Source organism: Schistocerca nitens, chromosome 7, assembly GCF_023898315.1.
Source record: "Schistocerca nitens isolate TAMUIC-IGC-003100 chromosome 7, iqSchNite1.1, whole genome shotgun sequence".
In the NCBI taxonomy this organism is placed as follows: Eukaryota; Metazoa; Arthropoda; class Insecta; order Orthoptera; family Acrididae; genus Schistocerca; species Schistocerca nitens.
In genome coordinates, this window is record NC_064620.1 from 399018977 (window position 1) to 399040635 (window position 21659).

The 21659-nt window shown below is 39.9% G+C and overlaps 1 protein-coding gene across 3 annotated transcripts in view; it reads right to left on the bottom strand.

Annotated features, from left to right (window-relative positions):
* The window catches only part of LOC126194972 (baculoviral IAP repeat-containing protein 5.2-B-like), a 42268-nt gene extending 22120 nt beyond the window's left edge, over window positions 1-20148 (bottom strand). Inside the window, exons 1-3 of one of the 3 annotated variants that reach the window (XM_049933370.1) lie at window positions 20048-20148; window positions 14270-14374; window positions 3772-3878 (exon numbers count right to left, since the gene is read on the bottom strand). In XM_049933370.1, coding sequence (XP_049789327.1) covers window positions 3772-3878; window positions 14270-14347 — 185 coding nt within the window. In that variant the 5' untranslated portion in view covers window positions 14348-14374; window positions 20048-20148. Of the gene's footprint in view, window positions 1-3771; window positions 3879-14269; window positions 14375-19093; window positions 19229-19942 lie in introns of those variants that run through there. The other 2 variants (XM_049933369.1, XM_049933371.1) reach the window with 2 other exon arrangements.
* Window positions 20149-21659: the final 1511 nt, after the last annotated feature.

Here is a 21659-nt window from a genome sequence, read left to right on the forward strand (position 1 = left end):
ATCCAAAAACCTTGTGCCAAAGTGCCAAGGCACACGGCACTGCAAGTAAGTGGCACGAGGTGAATATAATTACTATGTAGGAATAGTTATAAGCACGCTCAACTCCCCAAGTCAGAAGCCACCAACTCTAGCTCGGCACCGGCCGCTTATCTCAAACAGCACAGTCAAGAGGTTAATAAAATAAAAATCAATTATTTTTCCTATGATATCCATCAATGAAGCAGGAGCAATGGTCACCAACAAATCATTTAGGCTCCTGGTCTTTATTGGTAGCTGAGCTTTTTATGGCTGCTGGCAAAGCTGGAAAATTATTGAAGATTTACATTCCTAAACAATAGACTTATTGCTGGACCAAAGAGACAAAATCTTAACACAAATTATTCTTACTTTTAACACTGATTCCACAAACTGAGCTGTTGGCTTGAAAGAGCCATTAAAGAACAATTTTATGACCACCATATAAATTCTGAACCTGCAGTTAGTATCCTCAGATCCTGTACCAAACTTTTGCAGAATGTTTTCTAGTTAATATAAGAAGCAGTTTGTATTACACACTTCTGGACTCTAAACTTAAGCTTGACTTGATGAATTTCCCCAAATAATGGAACTGTATAAGGACGTGAAGTATGATAGGTTTTTTAATTTTTGTTAATTACATATGCCTAAATGTATCTGCACTGCAAATCCTCTTAACTAAATTTATGATCAAAATGTAGCCCAAAAATATAACATTGTTGCCTCTTCTATTTGACTGTAATATTTTACATGTATACTGAGGAGAAGCCTCTCACGAGTTCTGAACTACTTATAGTACTTTTTCGAAGTTCAGTTTTGTTTTGTTTTGTGGCGCAAAAACAGGGGTCATATGCATCCAAGTCAAAACTATAGAACTCTAAGACAGAGAGGCGTTAAACGACTATACGTCAATCCCAACGGACATAATAGAAGGCAGCTAAAAGCAGGCACAGGGAGAAAGGGCTAAAAAAGACACCACACAGAAACGGAGGTACAAAACAAAAAATTAAATGGCCTTCACCATATTGCTTTCGAAGATAAAAAGTAAAGCACGGTCGATAGCCCGTGCATCATTGGCTAATACAGCGGATAACTCAGGTGGCGGACAGTTAAAACTTGACTGCAATGTGTACAAAGTGGTGGGGTAGCGCCACTTAGCAAATGACGATGGATAAAAAGGCATTGCCCAATATGCAGCCGAGTTAAAATAAGCTCCTCCAGCAGGAAGGCCGAGAGGAGGTCGTCCAAGGCGCTGGGAGAGGCTTGACAAGCAGAACCTTATTCCTGTGAGGGGAAGACCATTGGTGATGCCAAAGGGACACCACCTCCTGATAGACAACAACGCAGAGTTCATCGGAGGGAATATAGGTACTTACAGGCTGAGGTACGAGGACAGCAGCCTTGGAAATTAGCATCATCAGCCTCGTTTCCTTGCAGACCAACATGACCAGGAACCCACAGAAACATGACTGGCTCCAAGTGTGAGCCAGTAACAGTTTTCCTGGACCCACTGCACTAAGGGATGGGCAGTGTTCAGCACCAGATACTTTGAAGGGTACTGAGCAAGTCTGAGCAGAGGACAATTGGAAAAGCTGTGTTGCCGGATGTACTCAGTGGCAGGATACAAGGCGAAGAGCTCGTCTGTAAGTACTGAGGAGTTTGCCGGAAGCTGATATCGAAAGATACGGGTGCTAATGACGAAGGCACACCTGACCCCACAGTCAGTCAAGAGCCATCAGTGTATACAAAGGTACTATCGCCAAATTCCATGCGAAGGTCATGAATCTGAACGCGATAGACCGAGGCTGGAGTAGTGTCAGCAGGAAGTGAATGAAAGCCAAGGTTAACATGGTCCGCTTCATGAAGCCACGGTGGTGAAGAGTTCACATCCACCAGGAAAGTTGCAGGTAGCGTAAAGCAACTGGATAAGGCACCTTTTCCTTTACCTGGATGTCTTTAACAGCCCGCTCATCAAGATACACAGGAAACTCCAGAGAGGAGGCAGCATGGCCGCCATTGCAGTTGATACTGCAGAGAGAAGGAGGTGGACAATCACCGTCGTGTGCATCCCTACCACAGGTGACATTTGGCAGTGTGTTGACAAGACTGGTTGAAATGATGACACTGGTAGCAGCGCATCGGGTTCAGAATATACGGCCGGACGGTGCAAATTTCATAGCATACCTTGAGCTTGGACGGAAGCACCACTCGATCACAGGTGATAAAGAGAGTGCAGGTGGGCATTAAGGACAAATCTACCTTTTTCGTTACATGACGAACGGCAATGACACCACAATCAGAGAGGTAAGGTGGTATTTCGGCCTCGATTAGACCGTCAAGCAGCCTGGTGTAAATTACATCACGGGAAGAATTCAAAGTCCTATGGGCTTCGGCATGAACAGGGTAATCATGGAGAAGCAAAGCAGCAAGCAGTTGTGCTTGATAATCAGAAATGGTCTCCAAAAGCGAAGTGCCACTCCGTAAACGAGAGGATTTCACAGGGTCAGCAACTGCATCTACACCTTTCTGAATAATAAGTGGATTGACCATGGCAAAGGACTGACTATCTTCAGTACGTGAGACAAGGAACCATGGTGCTGCGGGAAGGGTCTTCGAATCATCAACCCCATTGCATTATGTTTTGTAGACGTTGAGTGGGAAGGTGACTGACTCATCGCTTGGAAATCCCCATGATTGCCACCATCTCCAATGGCGTGCTCTTTCTTCCAACTGGGGGCCTCCTTCACAAGGGGACGCACCCGCCTTAGATGACTGTTCACACCTCAGGACACTCCTCCCAAACACCTGACGGAGGGACCAATCGGCAATTTGGGAAGGTTACAGCTCAGGCAATCACCCCTCCCTGGGTCTGGCCTGTACCAGGGGGTACGTGCGAACCCTACCTGTCGACCTGGGGCTGGGATTTACACATTACTCAGTCACATGTTACATGTCAGACACATGGGTCGGCCTTCAGGAGCACACACAGAGGAAGAAGAGAAAGAGGAACCTCAAACGCCCAAGTGGAGCAGCAAGAGAAGGGAAACAGAGAAAGGAAAAGGGAGCGAAAAACAAACGGGAGGCTGTCACACATCAGTGACAGAATGCAGAACATTCCCAATAATACCCCAGACATGTTCCCCAAGGGAGGGGGAAAAAAATTGCAAGAGGATAGACATGCAGCACGGAAGGAAAAAAATGCTGCAAATGCTGGGGCCCCGCAGTAGCCAAGCAGGAACCCGCCAAAGAGTGGCGAGCCCCCTGGGGAGGGGGGTCAAAGTTTAGTGACGAAGAATTGGCTAGCAACCATTTATTTATGTCTATGAAAATATCAACAAAAATGTTTGACTTTAGTCAGCAGATCACTTTTCTTTATTTTCAAAGTACCAGTTTATGCCAGCAGCCCATCTTCAGATCATCTGTTACAGTTATGAAGTAAGCTGTCACGACAGACATGCAAGTTCACCGTCATGTGAGATGTGACAATGAAACTGCACTTCTGTATCAACAAATTACTAACCACAACAAATGATTTGAGATGGGCAGCTGGCCCGAAACCTGTTAATTGGTAAAGCAATTTGTAGACTGAAATAAAACATCTGTGTGCCAATAAAGATCGTGGACAATCCCAAATAACAAACATATCTGCTTCTGATAAAATATTTCATTAACTGTGTGGCATTTATGAAACATATCTAACAAATTAAGCCATACAGCAGTGCAGTAGTGCTATGTATTCACAGTAGGTATTCTTACCATGGATCATCCTCTTCCTCCCAACTATCAAGCTCCTTGTTGCACAGGAAACACTTCACCACATCCGAATTTCTTGGTCCACAGAAGTAAAATCCAGCTTCTGCCAACTGAATAGAGAAGAACATTTTTGCTCATTGATCTTTCGAAGTTTTTTATATTGAAGTATTGTACCTTTACAATGTTAGTAACAGTTACCAACAACAGCGAAATGAGAGAGTAATTGGAATTCCAATTAGTATGTGATGCCCTTTTCCATACATGCAAACATTTTCCACTAATTACCTAAGGAACTGATTGTTCATAAACATCCTAATGTGAACAAAGGTATTGTATACTTTCTTTATATGTCTGCAACATTTGAGACCTGGGCAGAATTTTTAGCAGAATCTGGAAACTGGTTTCCAAGTGCAGTCACTGTTAATGTCTACTCACTTGATTACAGTATCAACCATTTCTCCAACACAATCACTTGCTCCCTCTTCACTAACACTCACGTTCTGAATTTTGCACATAGGTAAATCTGTTTACCACTTATTTATTGCTTAATATCACTGAAGGTAGATGTAGATATAAAGTATGTTTACAGATTTACTACTGGTGTTAAGTTTTGTGCATTCAAAAAAGGACACTGTAATTTTGCACGCAACTGTTCCATTGCATGTCTTTATGACATTACCTTCCTCATACTGAGGAACTATGTTAGTAGCTGCAACAAACTTCCCCTCCAAACTTCTGAACAGCTGTTACACCATAGCATTGAAATAACAACCAATTAAAATGAATTGCTGACGACTCATCCAAGCACATTAAAAATATCAAATAACTCAATATAAACCAGTCAGTAACCACAAAAAAACCTATGAGTGCTATGGGACAACATGCTTTTAAAGGTCAATGCTCTCATTTTCAGGCAACTGGAGTAGCTGAGAGCAAGGATGACAGGTAAGGAAGAGTGGCGGGGGTTGAAAAGGACAGCAGAGACTGAACAAGATTCTGTAACTTACCAAACAAAAGTGTTGGTATGTTGATAGAGACAATAACAAACACAAACACACACACATCCATCCACACATATACAGACACAAGCAGACATATTCAAAGTCACTGGTCTTTGAATATGTCTGCTTGTGTGTGTGTGTGTGTGTGTGTGTGTGTGTGTGTGTGTGGGCGCGCGCACATGCGCGCCCGAGTGTATACCCGTCCTTTTCCCCCCTAAAGTAAGTCTTTCCGCTCCCGGGATTGGAATGACTCCTTACCCTCTCCCTTAAAACCCACATCCTTTCGTCTTTCCCTCTCCTTCCCTCTTTCCTGACGAAGCAACCGTTGGTTGCGAAAGCTAGAATTTTGTGTGTATGTTTGTGTGTGTATCGACCTGCCAGCGCTTTCGTTTGGTAAGTCACATCATCTTCGTTTTTAGATATATTTTTCCCATGTGGAATGTTTCCCTCTATCTCGTACACACACACACACACACACACACACACACACACACACACACACACACACACACACAAGCAGACATCCGACACAAGCAGACATCCGACACAAGCAGACATCCGACACAAGCAGACATCCGACACAAGCAGACATCCGACACAAGCAGACATCCGACACAAGCAGACATCCGACACAAGCAGACATCCGACACAAGCAGACATCTTGTGTGTGTGTGTGGGGGGGGGGGGGGGAGGTGGGGGGGGGGGGGGGGGGGCACGCGAGCGAGTGTATACCTGTCCCTTTTTCCCCCAAGGTAAGTCTTTCCGCTCCCGGGATTGGAATGACTCTTTACCCTCTCCCTTAAAACCCACATCTTTCGTCTTTCCCTCTTTCCTGATGAAGCAACCGTGGGTTGCGAAAGCTTGAAATTTGTGTGTGTGTGTTTTTTATTGTCTCTATCAACATACCAACGTTTTTGTTTGGTAAGTTACAGAATCTTTGTTTTTAGATATATTTTTTCCTACGTGGAATGTTTCCCTCTAAACATTAAGTGTTTAGGGCAATGTGACAAAAGCAGAAAGAAAGATTAGGGTTCAACACCATAACAAAGATGTCATCACAGTCTGACCACAAGCTTGGATTGAAAGAGGGTCGCTGCACCACCTCCTTTAGTTTCAGTCAAGGTGGCTAGTGGAATGCCCTCAACGACTTTGGGCTCTATTTTGAAGCTAGATATTCCACTCCCACATCCAATTCCACCAAAGACCAAGTTAAAAACACGAAGTTACATCCTCATCGACAGTAAGTAAAAATGTGTGTGTGTGAGAGAGAGGAGAGGCAGTGTTGAAATGATAGAAGTAAGAAGGAAATAAGGACCCCCAGGGCCCAGTAAGAGGTAGGAAACACCCTTTTGACAGCCAACCACCCTGACCTGAGTATAACCTGTCTGGCTGTCCTTTTATCCTCAGCTAACATTGAGGATACATTGACCATAAGGCACTGCATTCAGACTGCTGGATATGAGCCACTATCAGTGAATGTCAGTCACTGCATAGGATGAAGCCATAATTCACTTATGTATGACTAATATGAAGCCAGCCAAAGATAGTGGACTCACTCTGCAACAAATGAGAGGAAGAACTGAACACAGCACTGACAAACACTTTGTTCGAGGGACGCAGGACGTAACATTTCCTGCTTGGAAATCAGCATCCACAGGGTGTATACGTAGACAAGAAGAAAAAGTTTCCAAATTTCCTTATTACAAAACACTTTCCGAGGTGAAAATGAACCATACCCCAGATCAAAGTACATTTTTCCCTTGTTAAGTGGCGTACTTTCCCTTGGAGCTGTAAAACTTTTCAATCCTTTGAATGGTTTAAGATTTATTCATCAGCGAGGAACTTCCCGACACTAGGAAACGAAACCCAGAAAAAACAACACATTTAGGAAAGACTTAATGGGTGGAAAGAGGTGCACTGCATATTTTGGTATTATGAAAGTATAAATACAAACTCCACCAAATATAGCACAGTAGCTTCCAAATCATGGAAATCAACATTGTGATGTGCTTTCATTAGACAGTCAGCTCACATCACATGATATTGGAAGTTACCGACAGCAGGTAATTAGGGCATAGGACAAGTGACGTTAGTCAATAGTGATATGACTTATGCAGTATGAACACACAAATGGAAAAGTTAATGGTTTAAATTAAAATGCTTACAGTACAGCTACAAGAAAAGCTTAACTTTCACATATAACGCTGCTCATCAAAAATTTCTGCAGCTTTCTCCGAGGGTTTGGTTACGCATGATCCTACAAGCACAACTTAAATTGCAGCAGCTGAATATTCCTGACAGTCACAATTATAAATTTCACTTCTGTGCAACATTTTGTGGGGTACCTGCCTGAATACATGTTCCGTCAACCACTTTGACTGTTCTATAGAAAAGCCAATTACATGTCAAATTGCCGAAAAACTCACCTCACTTCTTTTTTCTGAAGGATAATTATACTTGTTGCTACTGTTACTGCACAATTTGTAATCTAAGAAAGAACTAAAATAAATATGAGAATTGTTCGAGATGTATGAAACACGTATGTGCTAGTAAAATTTTAAATACCAGTGTAAATGGCTGGTCTTTGAGACCGAAATTTTTCTAAGTGGCTCATCGTCAAAGTATTAAGTTCTGAATTACAGTCAAATGCCCCATGATTTAAGAAATTCATCACACATTATCATATGTAATGTAATTCATCTGGCATAAAATGACATTTACTTTGAAAGTAACATTTCTCACACCCCACCCACAATATTTTCATGCAACCTGTTACAAATGTAAACACAGTGGAAATGAGATTTTATGTTTTTCACCATTCTACACCATAAATTTGTAACCGCTGTGAAAAACCGCTGTGCAAAAAGTTCCAGGTTTTCACGTTACTTCCTAGTAAGATTTATTCAATTCTACGTTCTCACTCAACGTCTCGCTTGACTTCGTCCCGTTTTCTACCTATTGACATTTGATTTGACTAAACGAACTATAAATGGTAAAAAAGACAGACAGTTTGCACTGTGGGTGGTGGCAGATTAAGGGAATATTTTGGACCATCACTGAGAGGGGAAACTTGAGAGAGGAAATGCTGATGTAATCCACTATAGACACTGCCAACGCAAATTGCAACATTTAGCTTCACCAGGCAATGATGGGTTGACTACGTTTCACACTACTTTTTGTAAGAACTGACATAACCATAATGTGGTGACACTGTGAGGATGACAAAGAATGAGCCCATCGATTTGTCCATCATTATAACATCAAGTTGATACTCTAGGTCAGGGCCGCACAAACACGGAAAACCGCACGCGTGAAAAGCGAGGTGCAGCGAGTGCCTGCACAGTGCATCAGTTCAACTCTGCATACTTCGCCTCAACTCGGCTTGCTAGGTGAGGCCGACGCTGTGCGCTGCCGAATCCGCTGCCAAAGACGGCTTAGTCAACATTGGAATACGTACGCTCAAGACAATTACCTGAATAATGGAACCATCTGCTCCAAAAAAAGGGAAAATTGCCGAAACTAAATTTAAACCGGAATGGGAACTATCCTATTTTTTTGTGCGTTGTGACGATAAAGCCAAATGTCTAATATGCGGTACACTAATTACGTGTGTCAGAAAATCATCTATTGAAAGGCACTACAGCAAATTGCATTCAGAAAAGTATAGTGATATAACAGGGGATGCCAGAGAGAAAGAATTACGGAAGTTGCAAACTCTTGCGGAAGAGAATTCTGTATCTACAAAAGAAGTTTGTTGCAAGTACTTTAGCATGCATATTTTGGTTAAAGGTCATGCGAAACGAAATAACATTTGTTTAGATTCCTTATTTTTTGTTTTCGCATCAATTATTTCTAACATATCTTTTTTTCTCTACTTTAGGGTGAAGAAGATGAGGGGTGTTGCGAAAGGACTCTCCGAGCTAGTTACAAAGTTGCTCTACGTTTAGCAAGAGCTGGGAGGCCATTTATGGACGGCCCATTAATAAAAAACATTATGTTGGACGTAGTAGAGACAATGAAGCCCACATTAGCTCCCACGTACAGCAGAATACCACTTTCCAGAATGACAATACATCGGAGAATCAACGACATTGCTGAGAATTTGCATGAACAACTGACAGCCAAAATTGAAAACTTCCTAGCGTACTCCATCGCACTTTATGAGTCCACGGATATTAACGACACGGCTCAGTTAGCAATATTTTTGCGTGGCGTGGACGACGACGTACATGTAACGGAAGAGCTCCTGGATATGATTTCGTTGAAGGACACTGTTACAGGGGCGGATATTTTAGCAGCTGTTGAAATGGCAGCTGAAGGAATAGGACTCCCTTGGGAAAATCTGTTTTCCATATCCACAGACGGGGCACCAGCAATGTGCGGTAAAGCAAAATGGTTTATTGGCCTACTGCAGAAAAAACTTAACATGCCGAATTTACCTTCCGTTCATTGTTTTGCACACAAAGAGGCTCTTTGTGCGAAAGTTATCGGTCTTCAAGATGTGATGAAGGTAGTGGTGCGTATCGTGAACTAAATTCGTTCTCATGGACTCACTCATCGTTAATTCAAAGAATTTTTGATTTCCTTTGAAGAGGAGTACCCAGATATTCCCTACCACGCTGAGGTGCGCTGGCTGAGCAAAGGGAAAGTGATTTCCCGAATTTTTCGACTACGCCACACTGGGGCTCAGCTTTTGGAGAGCAAAGGACGTCCAGAGCCACTTTTTCATGACCCTGAATGGGTAGCTGATCTAGGATTTTTAGCAGACAGTATGGCTCTCCTAAATGATTTAAGTGTGAAACTCCAAAAAGAAAACAATCTCATCAACGATATGATCAGCAAACCCTTGAAAATGCGTTTAACGACCGATTCCAGGTAATGTGCCGGTATACGACCTACAGCTAAATAAAGGAGATTGCGTTACATATGCAAGTATAACATTACATGTTTATTAAAATCTGTCGCATTTTAGTACTTCGAAACAACGGCTTACATTACCTTCATTTATTAACATTGGCTTTGTTATTGTTTCAGGAAATGACCTACCTGCAGGCAATTCTCGATGTTTTTGTGAAACCTTTTTCGATGGATACTGAAAGTGCGCCTTCAGATTTACATTTCGAACTAATTGATTTGCAAAGCGATGTTCACCGAAAGGATGTGTTTTACAATACAAAAGGTTTGCTCCAATTCTACCAGAATTTGCCAAAGGAAGAATTTCCCAAGTTACACAGAGAAGCAGCAAAGATTATTTCTATGTTTGGTTCCACTTGTGTATGTGAAAGGTTTTTCTCTGTTTTGTCTTGTACAAAAACTAGATTGCGTGCGAGTATTTCTAATTGTAATTTAAAAAATTCCCTCAGAATTGCTGTCAGCCAGTCTCTTGTTCCAGATCTTAGTAGTATAATTGCAAATAAAATAAAGAGCACATAGGAAGATACATTTGTGTTGAAACCAAATTTAAAATTGCTACCATTACAGTTATTATATAAATCTCTTTTGTACCGGTACACCAAACTAAGCTCTCCACCTAGAGTACATTAGTATTTGGCAATGACGAAGACAACGGTGTAAAAGCTTTGAAACAGGTCGAGACAGGTAGCGCGAGCGACACAAGCTAAGGAAGTCAGAGGCAGCGCTGTTGCGCAAAGCCGAGGAGTGGGGGGTCTGCACCGTCGTCAACATAGCGCAGCCGTCTTCTGCACTCTGCACTGTGCGATGCACCGGTGAATGCACCTTGTGCAGCCCTGCTCTAGGTTGTAGCAAGAAGTTTTTAGGGCAATATGGTGGCAGTAGCAGAATGTGCGAAATATTTGTGACAAGGAAGAATATGAATGTTCGGCTCATTTCACTTGCAGCGATTTAAAGTGTCATGTTCCTGCCTAACCACACACTCTGAAATTGCCGCATACTTGGAAATATACAGTGAAGTATTTGTGACAAAGAACCATATGAATTTTATTGCTCCTCGTTTCACTTACAGGAATGTATATTGTCCTCTTAGGTTTCTGTCTAACCTAACACTCGAATCACCACACATTCGGAAATAAACAGGCCAATGTTTATTTCATCTTTCATTCTCTAACCAGACAAATGCTTAACATCAAATATCGCAGAACATATTGTATTACAATCATAACACTAAGTTGGAGGAAAATAATGGCATGCAGCGAGTTACTAATCTATAACCTTGAAATCAGCTAACCATGACATCCATTATGCTATTGATTTCTGTTCTGAATTTTGTATTGTGCATAAATTATCATAAAATCTCTAAACTTTACATCACTGATGCTTTACAGACATTAACGGTAAGTGTGGCGTATTTCCGATATATTTTCAATGCACTGTTGCTTTGAAATGGCATGCTGCACACACACACACACACACACACACACACACACACACACACACACACACACACTACGAATGGCGTGAATAATTGAAATGCACACAGTTCAAACAGGGATTGTTCACAAGCCCTAACTATAGTCGAGAGAAGCCCACTAGTAACGCCACAGCTGCAAAAAGTACTCTGAAGCTGTGTGCACGCTGCCACTGAAAACACATCTCTGTTTGAAACATTATTTCCTGAAGTGTATCACTCCCGTTTCCGTCTGTTTCTGTCCACACGGGCAGTAAACCTTTCACAGTGTATTCGCATTGTCTGCAACACTATTTGTTGCATTGTTTTCATATTGTCTGCCATGTCATGTCTAGAGACAAGGAAACTGTAATATCTGTTGCTGCGTTATTAATATTTGAAGGTTCACAGAAACACAAAGACATTGCCGTTGTTTATACTTTATTTATTTATTTATCACGACTTGTGACCTGAAGGCCATAAGATCCTTCAGTGTTTGTCAGTTTTACTGAATAAGGTTGTATTTATCAAAGAATTTTGTAATTGGTTTTAAAACTACGATATTATTTTGACTAAGAGTTTGTACAGTAGTTGGTAATGGTTGATAAAATCTGATTAGTTGTACAAAATTGATTTGTTGGTTTGGAAACAGTTGTCTTTGGTGAGGGAAAATATAATGTAGAGTAACTAGTGGTGAAAACTTGCTACGTATGGGAACTGTGTATGGGACAGTGTTCTAGTTTCTAAGTCATTCCATGTCAAATCACGCAGGTCACATCACCCATCATCTCAAATTTTCATGAAACTTTGCGCATTTGCTTATATTTGAAACATAAGAACTCGTGTAAATCTTTTTGCTCTCAGACAAACTGTTTTTAATATTGAATTGTAAATGTAGTGATATTCTGATAACGGGGCTCTAAGAATGTCAATGCAAAATGGTATTTATCTACATAAATGTCCGTAACTCAGGTGTTTATGAAGCTTTTGATTTAGGGCTTTTTTTGTAAGTTAAGAGAAGCAGATACTTAAGAGAGAATTATTTAAGCAGTGAAGTTACAAATTTAATGCGTGTCAGTTTCCAGTTCCCAGAGAAAGCAAAGACACGTCGAAATGTGCTTCTATCACATTTCTCCAACCTGGGGGGAACTTATAATTGGTCTTAAATAATTCCCAAAACAGTACACATTGTAATAAAATAAAATTATTAATGGGTTTTCCGCGAATGCGCACACACACACACACACACACACACACACAAAAGTTTGAAATCTCAATACTTTGTGTTGTGATATAGAAAATTCTAAGTAAGATCATCCATACCTGACACCCACTGCTTCAGTTTGTCATGAAACTTTTTCTATTTGTTACTTTCTGCATGGCAATAGTCAGTGCAAAATTTCTCATAGTTCATGTAGTTTGAGGGCGGAAATGGAAATTTTTTTTACACACGTAAATGCCACAACTCATCTTTGTCATTTGGATTACATTTCTTCAGACAAAAATAACAATAATAACAGAAAGTATCATTTTCTACACATCACTGTCATTTTTCCCCAGATGTCACAGAAGGCATGTACCTTTATTGGAAAAAAATTAATAGCTATTCTTGACTTACGGGAATATAGAAAATCAATTTAAGCAGTTGCGGTCGAAACAATGATTTTTAAATATGTAAAACACTTTCTGACAGCTGATACAAGATCTATTTTTATTGAAACATTATTTAAAAAAGAAAAAAGAAACACCACAAGTTTTGATAGATATTGGATATTCATTTAACGTATAACACATCATTGTTCAGAAGATCATTCAAATCAGATTATGTAAATTGACAACCTATAGTACGGCTGCCTTACAAAAGTACAGAGCCAAAAATTGTAAATTTAATTGAAACATTTTCGTAACATGGGTTAACTTTATTTAGGGTGCATCATCTGCTAGTTGAAGACTAACTCTTCTCAATAGACATCTTATAGTTCCTCCCAACCATCGCACACAGATTTATCATGGCTAGTAGCAGCATAACAGAAAAATCTGTTTTTGTGCCCATACAAATTTTTAAAGCTTTTTCTATTCTTATACTGAGCAAAATATCAATCAGTGAAATAATGCACTTTCTTCACTTGTGGGTAATGCTCTGCCAGCCACTTAACCATTTCCTTCTGCACAGCATTTATAAATCCTACGTCATGTTCTATATCACTTATAAAGCAGTGGTTCACTATTAAAATTTACTTTCTTTGTGTACCACATAAACACACACGGAATGGATTATACAACTGATTCTTGTCTAGTGGCAACTCAATTTCATTTTGAAATACGAAACTGTAGTTTTCAGCAAAGTCAATTATAACAACTGCTCTTTCTGGGTTAGATTTTGTTCCAATTTTTTCAATGATTTTGACTGACAGATAAATGAGTGTGGTTTTTAAGTCCCTGTAATTTTGTTAAGAAATCCATGTATTCACCAACAGTTGCACACTGCTTCACCAATTCTGCCTGATCTGTGTTTATCCACTGGCTGAACTGTTTCATCATCATCTTTGTAAGCTAATTTGTTTTAATAATTCTGACAGTTTGTCATCACAGTGATTAAGCATGCAGTATTAGTTTTCAGAGTCACACAAAAACTATTCTTGCTTTGTAACTTCATTGATGCACTGTCCTCTCAATGCCAACTGATGTGCACAATGCAGACTGTGTGTTTATAACAGTGTTCATGCATCAATCATATCTGTACATGCAATGCTTTGGAAAATATAGAGCTTTGAAAGTGAATACAGTAGCTCTTTATAAAATGTCTAAAAATTAACTCTCCTTGGTAAACAGTTATTCTAGTACACCCAAGTTCTAACTGTTGGATCAAAGTGTGGGATTCAAATTGTGATAAACAATTCAATTCATGTCTTTTTTTGGATTTCACAAAATCTGTGATTTTTGAGTGCAGGTATCTGATAAATTACAAAAAGGAATGAAACCAAATCTATACTATCCACAAATAAAAAGAAAACACTATTTCCTTAATGCAGCCAAGAACTTTTATACACACACTTAAAGTAGTACACACTGTGACACTGAATACATAAATTTAAGAATATACAATTTAAAAATATACTGATTTAAGAAATATCACCTTCTTTGCAGAGCAGTTTGCATTGTCTGGAAACTTCCATTTCTTAAAAGTTTGCAACCGATCCTTTAAATTTAGCATGGGAATGCCAACATCCAACACAACCTCCTGAAATAAAGCAGTACATAATGAATATCTCATATAGCATTTCTAGTTACAAGGTTGCCACAAGTTTCCCCCAAGCAAAATTCCCTAATTTCCAGACACGTTTTAGCATGTCTCTCTGAAAACTTAAGATATCAAGGGTAACTAAAGACATAAGTTAACCAAAAAATGTAAGTAATTCTGTATTTGTCCCTCGTGTCAGCAAAAATCTTAAGTACTAACATCAACATAATTTGTAATTAACTGATTTTGTAGAAAGCAAGCCAAATAGTGTGTGTTTCAAAAGACCTCCGAAGTTATTTTATTTCAACAAAACGAAACACATTTAGTGACCAAAATTCACAATTCCTTGGAGTCATAAGACGGATTTATAATACTTTCACTGATTTCAGAAATAATGGCAGAAAAAAGTAGGCCTCTTGAAAGAAGTGTATAAAGGAGGTAAGAGTTGTGTAAACCAACACTATAAGTGACCACCAATAAAATGTTGGTGCAACTGGCCTATGTTAGTTATTGTCTGTTATTAGTCACTGTGTTATGTCTATTATTTTACAGGTATTGCAAGATTTTTCTTTTGAGAAATATGAGTGCACAGCGTACAAACTGTCAGTGACTGCTCCAATTTTCTTCGTATTGTCCATACTTTCTAATATATAATTTAATTTTCGAAGTGCCAAAATGTACTAGAATAAATAAAATGTTTATGAAACATCACACTGTACAATGTGCTTGCAGTGAGACAATGGCAATTCCTAAAAATGATTGGACTATGGTCTCTGGCCTGCCGAGGAGCAGAGCAGTCCTGGGTCATTGGATAAACCACGAAAATCCACCGCATTATGCCACACACAAACAGACCCGGCCTGTGGGCAGATCGGTGACACTAGATTCAACGGGCAGGGCCTGAACATTAGGGGGAACTGATGGGCTTCAGATCAGTATGCCTGATCTGTTAGATATACCTGCAGAAATCGCCTGCGGTTTTGGCCCGTCATGGAAGTCCAGTCTTGTGGCCAGCTATTCACATGTCACAGACAACATGTTGATGAAATGAGGTAGCAACTCACTGTAAAGATTATCACTGAGCCAGAGACAGCCACATAGAAAAGACAATCACAGTCTCACAACTAAATTTTTGGCCACAGCGTTTATCAGAAAACTAGAGTGCACACACAATCACTCAGACAACTCGTGCACGCATTACTATTGTCTCCAGCCACTGCGTCTACAGTCTCTTGAAAATCAGGTCCATACAAACCACTCCTCACACCCCACTGCCTCATCGGTGGTTGCTAGGCTAGTGGCAACAAGTGGTGGCAGAATGAGGTTATAGGAAGCACAGCATGTACTCAGCTATGCACAGCCAGTGACGATGCACGACATCCCAGTAAACAAACCATTTCATCTACTGAGGAAAAAAAAAAGTGTTCTTTCCAAATTTCCCCGATTTCCAGAACTTGTAGCAACCCTAAGTTAAAAAGTTAATAACCAATTTTAAAATACAAATGTTAGAAATACACAAATTTCAAGATCCACAAGGCAGTGGAATCAAGCAACCCACACCTATTACTGAACAATTAATTCTGTACAGCACTGCCAGTCTCCTTCCCATCTAAACGCAAATAATTCCGGACACTGAACTTATTGTATGCATGTAAAAAGCAATCTTATCACAACACATTTAATCTGCTTATTTATGTTAACCATATTTTAGGTATGGAATTCACCCATTTTTTAACCTAATACAAGATTTAACATTTTCCACAGAAATCTGATTACTTTCACACTTTTAATAAATGGAGTATTACCTGCAATTTGGCTCCATTATATTTTCTACTTTAACTTCCCTGACTTTTTACCGAAAGCTCCATTAACTAAACTGCAAACCAACTGGCCAGTCATTTAAGATACAACTGGCCGCATAAGCCATAATTGCATGGCCATTTGTAGAAGCATCGGGTGACGCAGTCATCTCCTGAACTTGAGTTAGCCTTCGAAATCCAAGCTACTACAGCACTATCTGTGGCTTCTGAATTGTCTTAATGAGAAAGAACCAGTTTCCAACCATCTCACTAACAAACTTACAAGGAGACCACACAACAATCTGATTTTTTGTAACTTCTATATTTACTTTACATGATGTTCAGAATTCAAATATCAATACGTCAAAGCAGTTCGATGCAAAAACTCAAAAATTTGAGACAATCTATTAAGTTTTCCAAGCAACTTTAAACCAATGTTGTTAAGATTTTTCAATAGCCAGCATGGTTCAGTTGGCACCACTCTATACTAGTAATTATTGGATCACTGGTTTGAGTCTTTTTTTTTTTTTTTGTTCAATTCTAATACATCACTTAAATATAAGGTCTATCATATATATGCTAATTAACACGTATTTAATTACAATTTTTTCTGAAAAATGCTAGTGAGTTTAGGAGAAATGTGACACTCTGGTGCCTCTATATAGAGTGTTAACAGAACTTATCCGTAAGTGTTTACTAACTTTACAGTATGCATTTTACTCTTAGATGACAATGACAATTTCCTTTACTTGTTCACTTTATGAAAGGTTAAAGCGCAAATGACAGGACTATCGGTGCAATATGCAATTAGAAATAAGAAGTCCTGCATTTTTCCAAAACATAAAAATCAGATAGGCCTACTTATTACTTAGAACATATTTGATTTACAATACTATGAAAAGGAAAGTTTTACCCCATATATCAAAGACGCTGAGTCACATACAGGCACAACAAAAGGACTGCCACAATGTGAGCTTTCAGTCAACAAGGCCTTTGTCTGGCAGCTGAAGCCACACTGCAACTTCCTTTTCATAATACTGTTATATTCTATCCTGGATTTTCCTTTGTCAGAGATTTCAAGATGCTGCTCCTCCTGTCACCCTGCCTTCCTTGATGAGAAACAAGCGGAGGAGGCTCGGGCGATACCCTTCTCTTCTCAGAACTGTGGGTGCAATGCCGCCTTTACTATGAGGAAGCTAGATCACGCTTTCACTTCATCCCTACCCTCTGCCCCAGGGCCAGACGATGTTAACATTCAGATGTTACAGTGCACCTTTCTCTTGCGGGCAGGTACTTTCTAATTCATACGTACAAATGCGTGTGGACAGAGGGCATGTTCCCCAGATGTTGGCGTGAAGCCACTGTCATACCCATACCTAACCCCGATAAGGTCAAACACCTTCCTTCTAGCTACTGCCCCACTTCTCTCACCAGCTGTGTTTGCAAGATGATGGAAAGTATTATTTATGCCCGGCTGGCATGGTGACTAGTCTTGCAATTTACTAACCACTGCAAAATGTGGATTTCAAGCATGCCATTCTGCAATTGCTCATCCTGTCACTTGCTCCACCCATGTCAACAGTGGTTTTCTGTGCAAATACCTGACCATGGCTGTGTTTCTCAATTTGGAGAAAGCCTTAGAAACCTGCTGGAGGAATGGTACAGTGGTTTTCTGTGGAAATACCTGACTGTGGCTCTGTTTCTCAATTTCGAGAAAGCCTAAAACACCTGCTGGAGGACTGGTATTCTCTAATCTCTACACGTTGGGCTTCCATTGCTGCATGTCCCATATCCTTCAGGAATAAGGCCCGAGTTTTCAAAGTACGTTCTGCCTTGCCTGACACCTTTATCCAGAAAAATGGCGTGCCTCATGGTTTCGTGCTAAGTGTTGTTCTCTTTGCTATCGTCATTAACCCTAAAATGACCTGTTTCCCACCAGGCATCCTCGGCTCTCTTTTTGTTGTTGATTTTGCGATCTATTGCAGTCTTCCACGGACTTGTCTCCTTTACTATTTTGTTCAAGAAAAATCTTTGCATGCTAACTCTTTCCCCCATCATGGAGTGTACAATAGATTTGACATCCTCAGTAACAGATGTTTTGTTTCTGATATTAATACTTGCGAAAAATTTCTGTATTTTGAACATATCTGTAAATTTACAGGGCAAAGTTTTCTCAACTCTATGAAAATCTGCTTTGCTACCTTTTAATGCAGGCTATCCCATACAAGCTTCTCTTATGACTGCTGGAGGGAAGGACGTCAACTGAGAAAGCTTTTCTGAGGGACTCAAGATATTTGTACGATTCTACATGGAAGGCATAGGTCTCCAACTCTCCTTCAATTGGGACAGGTTTAGCTTAAGCACGTACTTTCCAATTCTTTCAGCTTCCATCTTGTAATGTTCAACTACAACTTTTTCATGAGACACCGTTATCTTAATGTTTTCGCATCTTCTATCTTATTCTCTTTCTTATGGGGGTTTTATCTGATGGCATCTTTTGCAGCTTTCCTTAGAATTTCCTTATATGCTCTGCTGAAGTCCATTTTCTGAATAAACAACATTTTAATACTATTGTAAACCATTACGGCACTTGTTATACCAACATAACATTAACGGAAGTGTTTCGATTTCAGTAACAATGCACAAAACTCCCTCAGGTGGGATACCATTATCTTAGATATTTGTCATTTACATACTGAACTCCGATTTATGGATCATTGGTTTTCCTCACATCCAATCTGAAATGGACAGAACTGCTGTAATTTTTCCATAGTTTTTGTCACTGGCAGGACACTAAATACATTAATAGTTTCGTAAATCAGCAGCATGTTTAATATCCTTCCTTTCTTTGAAAACTAAATCCGCAGCACGACAAATATTTGCTCTTTAAACTTGACTAAAACAAGTTTTGCAAACTTACTTGAAATAGCTGCCAATTTTAACAGCCGACATTTTTCCTCTCCATTGTTATCTACAGGAATAACATTCATTTAACTGTATTTCTTCGACCAATTTTGTAACTTTGATAGTTATAAACAGAATACCCTAAAGTAACCGTAGGAGACAAAGCGTTTAATGAAGAGAGAAAGAATTGTTCTGTGAGCAATGGAGGGAGATGTTCGGAATTATTAGCTAAACCAACTTATCAGGAAACGGACTGCTATCAGGAAACGGACTGCTATGGAATACATGATTTTGTATAATTAAACTAAAATCTGGGTAGCTACGCCAAAGGACACCTCTTTGTTCGGGGAAGTTTTTTTGCTTGACTCCAAACGATAAGAATGAGGACACACCAGGGCTGTGGATGGCAGACTGTGCACGGGCAACATAGATGAGTTTCCTTTCAGTTATATACGTCCTTTACCACTTCTGCGAGTACGAAACGAATAGATTGGATGAAACTTTACTACACTGCCAGTCAATTGCGAATACGTGAGTAATCATGTAGATGTAGGCACTATTTGACAAAAGCCAACAGTATTAGACATATTGAAAGGCGATGGAAGATTCCACACTCTCAAATATTTTATTATTCAAAAACTTATCCAGCAGTGATTGTCAAATTCTTCTCAAAAGTTCCAGAGTTTACCTCATTTAAACTATTTCCTTCTAAACCGTGAACTTCGCCTCCGCAACGACGTACGTAAACCATTTCGCCTCTTTCAAACATAGTTTCCACCAACAAAAATACAGTTCCTAACAAAATACACATGAAAACAAGTATCAGTAATCTATCTGCACAATAATAATTGTCAGCTATACTAACCGCTTCCTCAACGTTTGCAGTCACCATGGTCAAACACGACTTATACTCTTATAGTATTTCTATAAAAACACAACACATAGCAACATTCAGATACAAACGACCCACCAAAATTCAAACTTTCCAACGACGTTAGCTCTACACACAGACCCTCATACACAGAGACGTAACCAACTAGAGTACCTCGCGCCAGTGTTGCCTTCAGCGCCAGCAGCGCTCCAAGCGGCCGGTAGGTTGAACTGTGAGTTCGGCGCGATCGCGAAATCAAATAGTGATTGTTTATTTTGATTCATACAATGGTTTTTACCATCGGGAGCGTTTGTAGCGCAATATATTGCATCAGCAATAGGAAGAAGACACCACAGCTGTCTTTTTTAGGTTTCCTAAGGATCCTGAGAGGTATATACCATCATGATACTAAACTGTATCGTCAGGATTCATTTGCAAATGTATGTATATAAATCATGAATGTTTCATTTTAGGAGCAAAAAAATGGCTAGTTAATAGCAGACGAGAAGACCTTATGAACAAATACCCGGTTTACCTGTATAATAATATTAGGTTTTGTTCGCTACATTTCGAACAAAACCAGTTCATGAACGCAGACAATAACGAACTCGTGTGGAATGCAGTACCCACACTGTTTGACATTCCAAATAAGCCACCTCAACTGACGATGAAGAAGAAACTGCCACAAAGATACGACAGTCAATCTAAAGCTGTAAAACAGTCCTATGACACAGAAGCAGCCAGTTCAACTCTCTATGTATTAGTGCCAGATTCGTGAGAATCATTAACACAAGACCTACTTTGACGATGAAGTGGTTAGATTAAGTGCAGCTGTTCGTGTCTTACAAAAGCATGTGAAGTGTCACAATTGCAGATCGCTAGACTTCGAGCGAAACTATTATGGGACAAGGAAAGTGAATATAGACAGATTGTTTGAAAATTATTCAAATATTTGGTTTTTCGTGAAATGTAATGTAATCAGTTCATTATAATGTTTTCAGCATATTTCTCCTACTGTTTGTCAGTTGCTTGTCTCACTTAGAATAATATAAAGATGAAGGTCGTGGCAACAAGTGACAATGACAAACACAGCACGCCTACAGAACGATAAACGAGCTGTCCATCGCTTTTGCATGTAGAGGTACGTTTCTGTGCTTCTTACATGTGAATCTGTATGTTTATATTCTTTTGATATCAACGTGGTAAGCTGCAATTCTGTCCGATGTTACAAGTGTTTCTTCACGAATGTGTTATAGTTTGCCACTCTATTCATGGTTTTTGTCCATACTTGCGCTTATTTTAGAATCATTTTTAGAAACGTTTATGCCTTCTGATACTACACAAACTCTTGGAGGCAAGAAACTAACTCGAATAATTCGGAAATTACGTACGAAATGGATGCAAACAAACATTATGCTTACGGCGCGTCTGACGTTCACCTTACCTGCCGCTCTGAGCGCTAGTGTCGCTCAATCTGTCAAACGGCAACAACTTTTACAGCAGCGAGTGTCGCGACTGTTATGTTAAGCCCGGTCCACACGCAACGATCTGTCTGCGCAGACATCGGTGCAGATGTCTGTACATGCAAAAGATCGCTGCAAATGTGGTGTGTTCACACGACACAAACCCCAATCTACTACTCGCCCGCCATCTGTCGGTGTAGAAAAGAAATATCAGTGGCAAGCGACTACGCTCCCCGTAAACGTCAAAC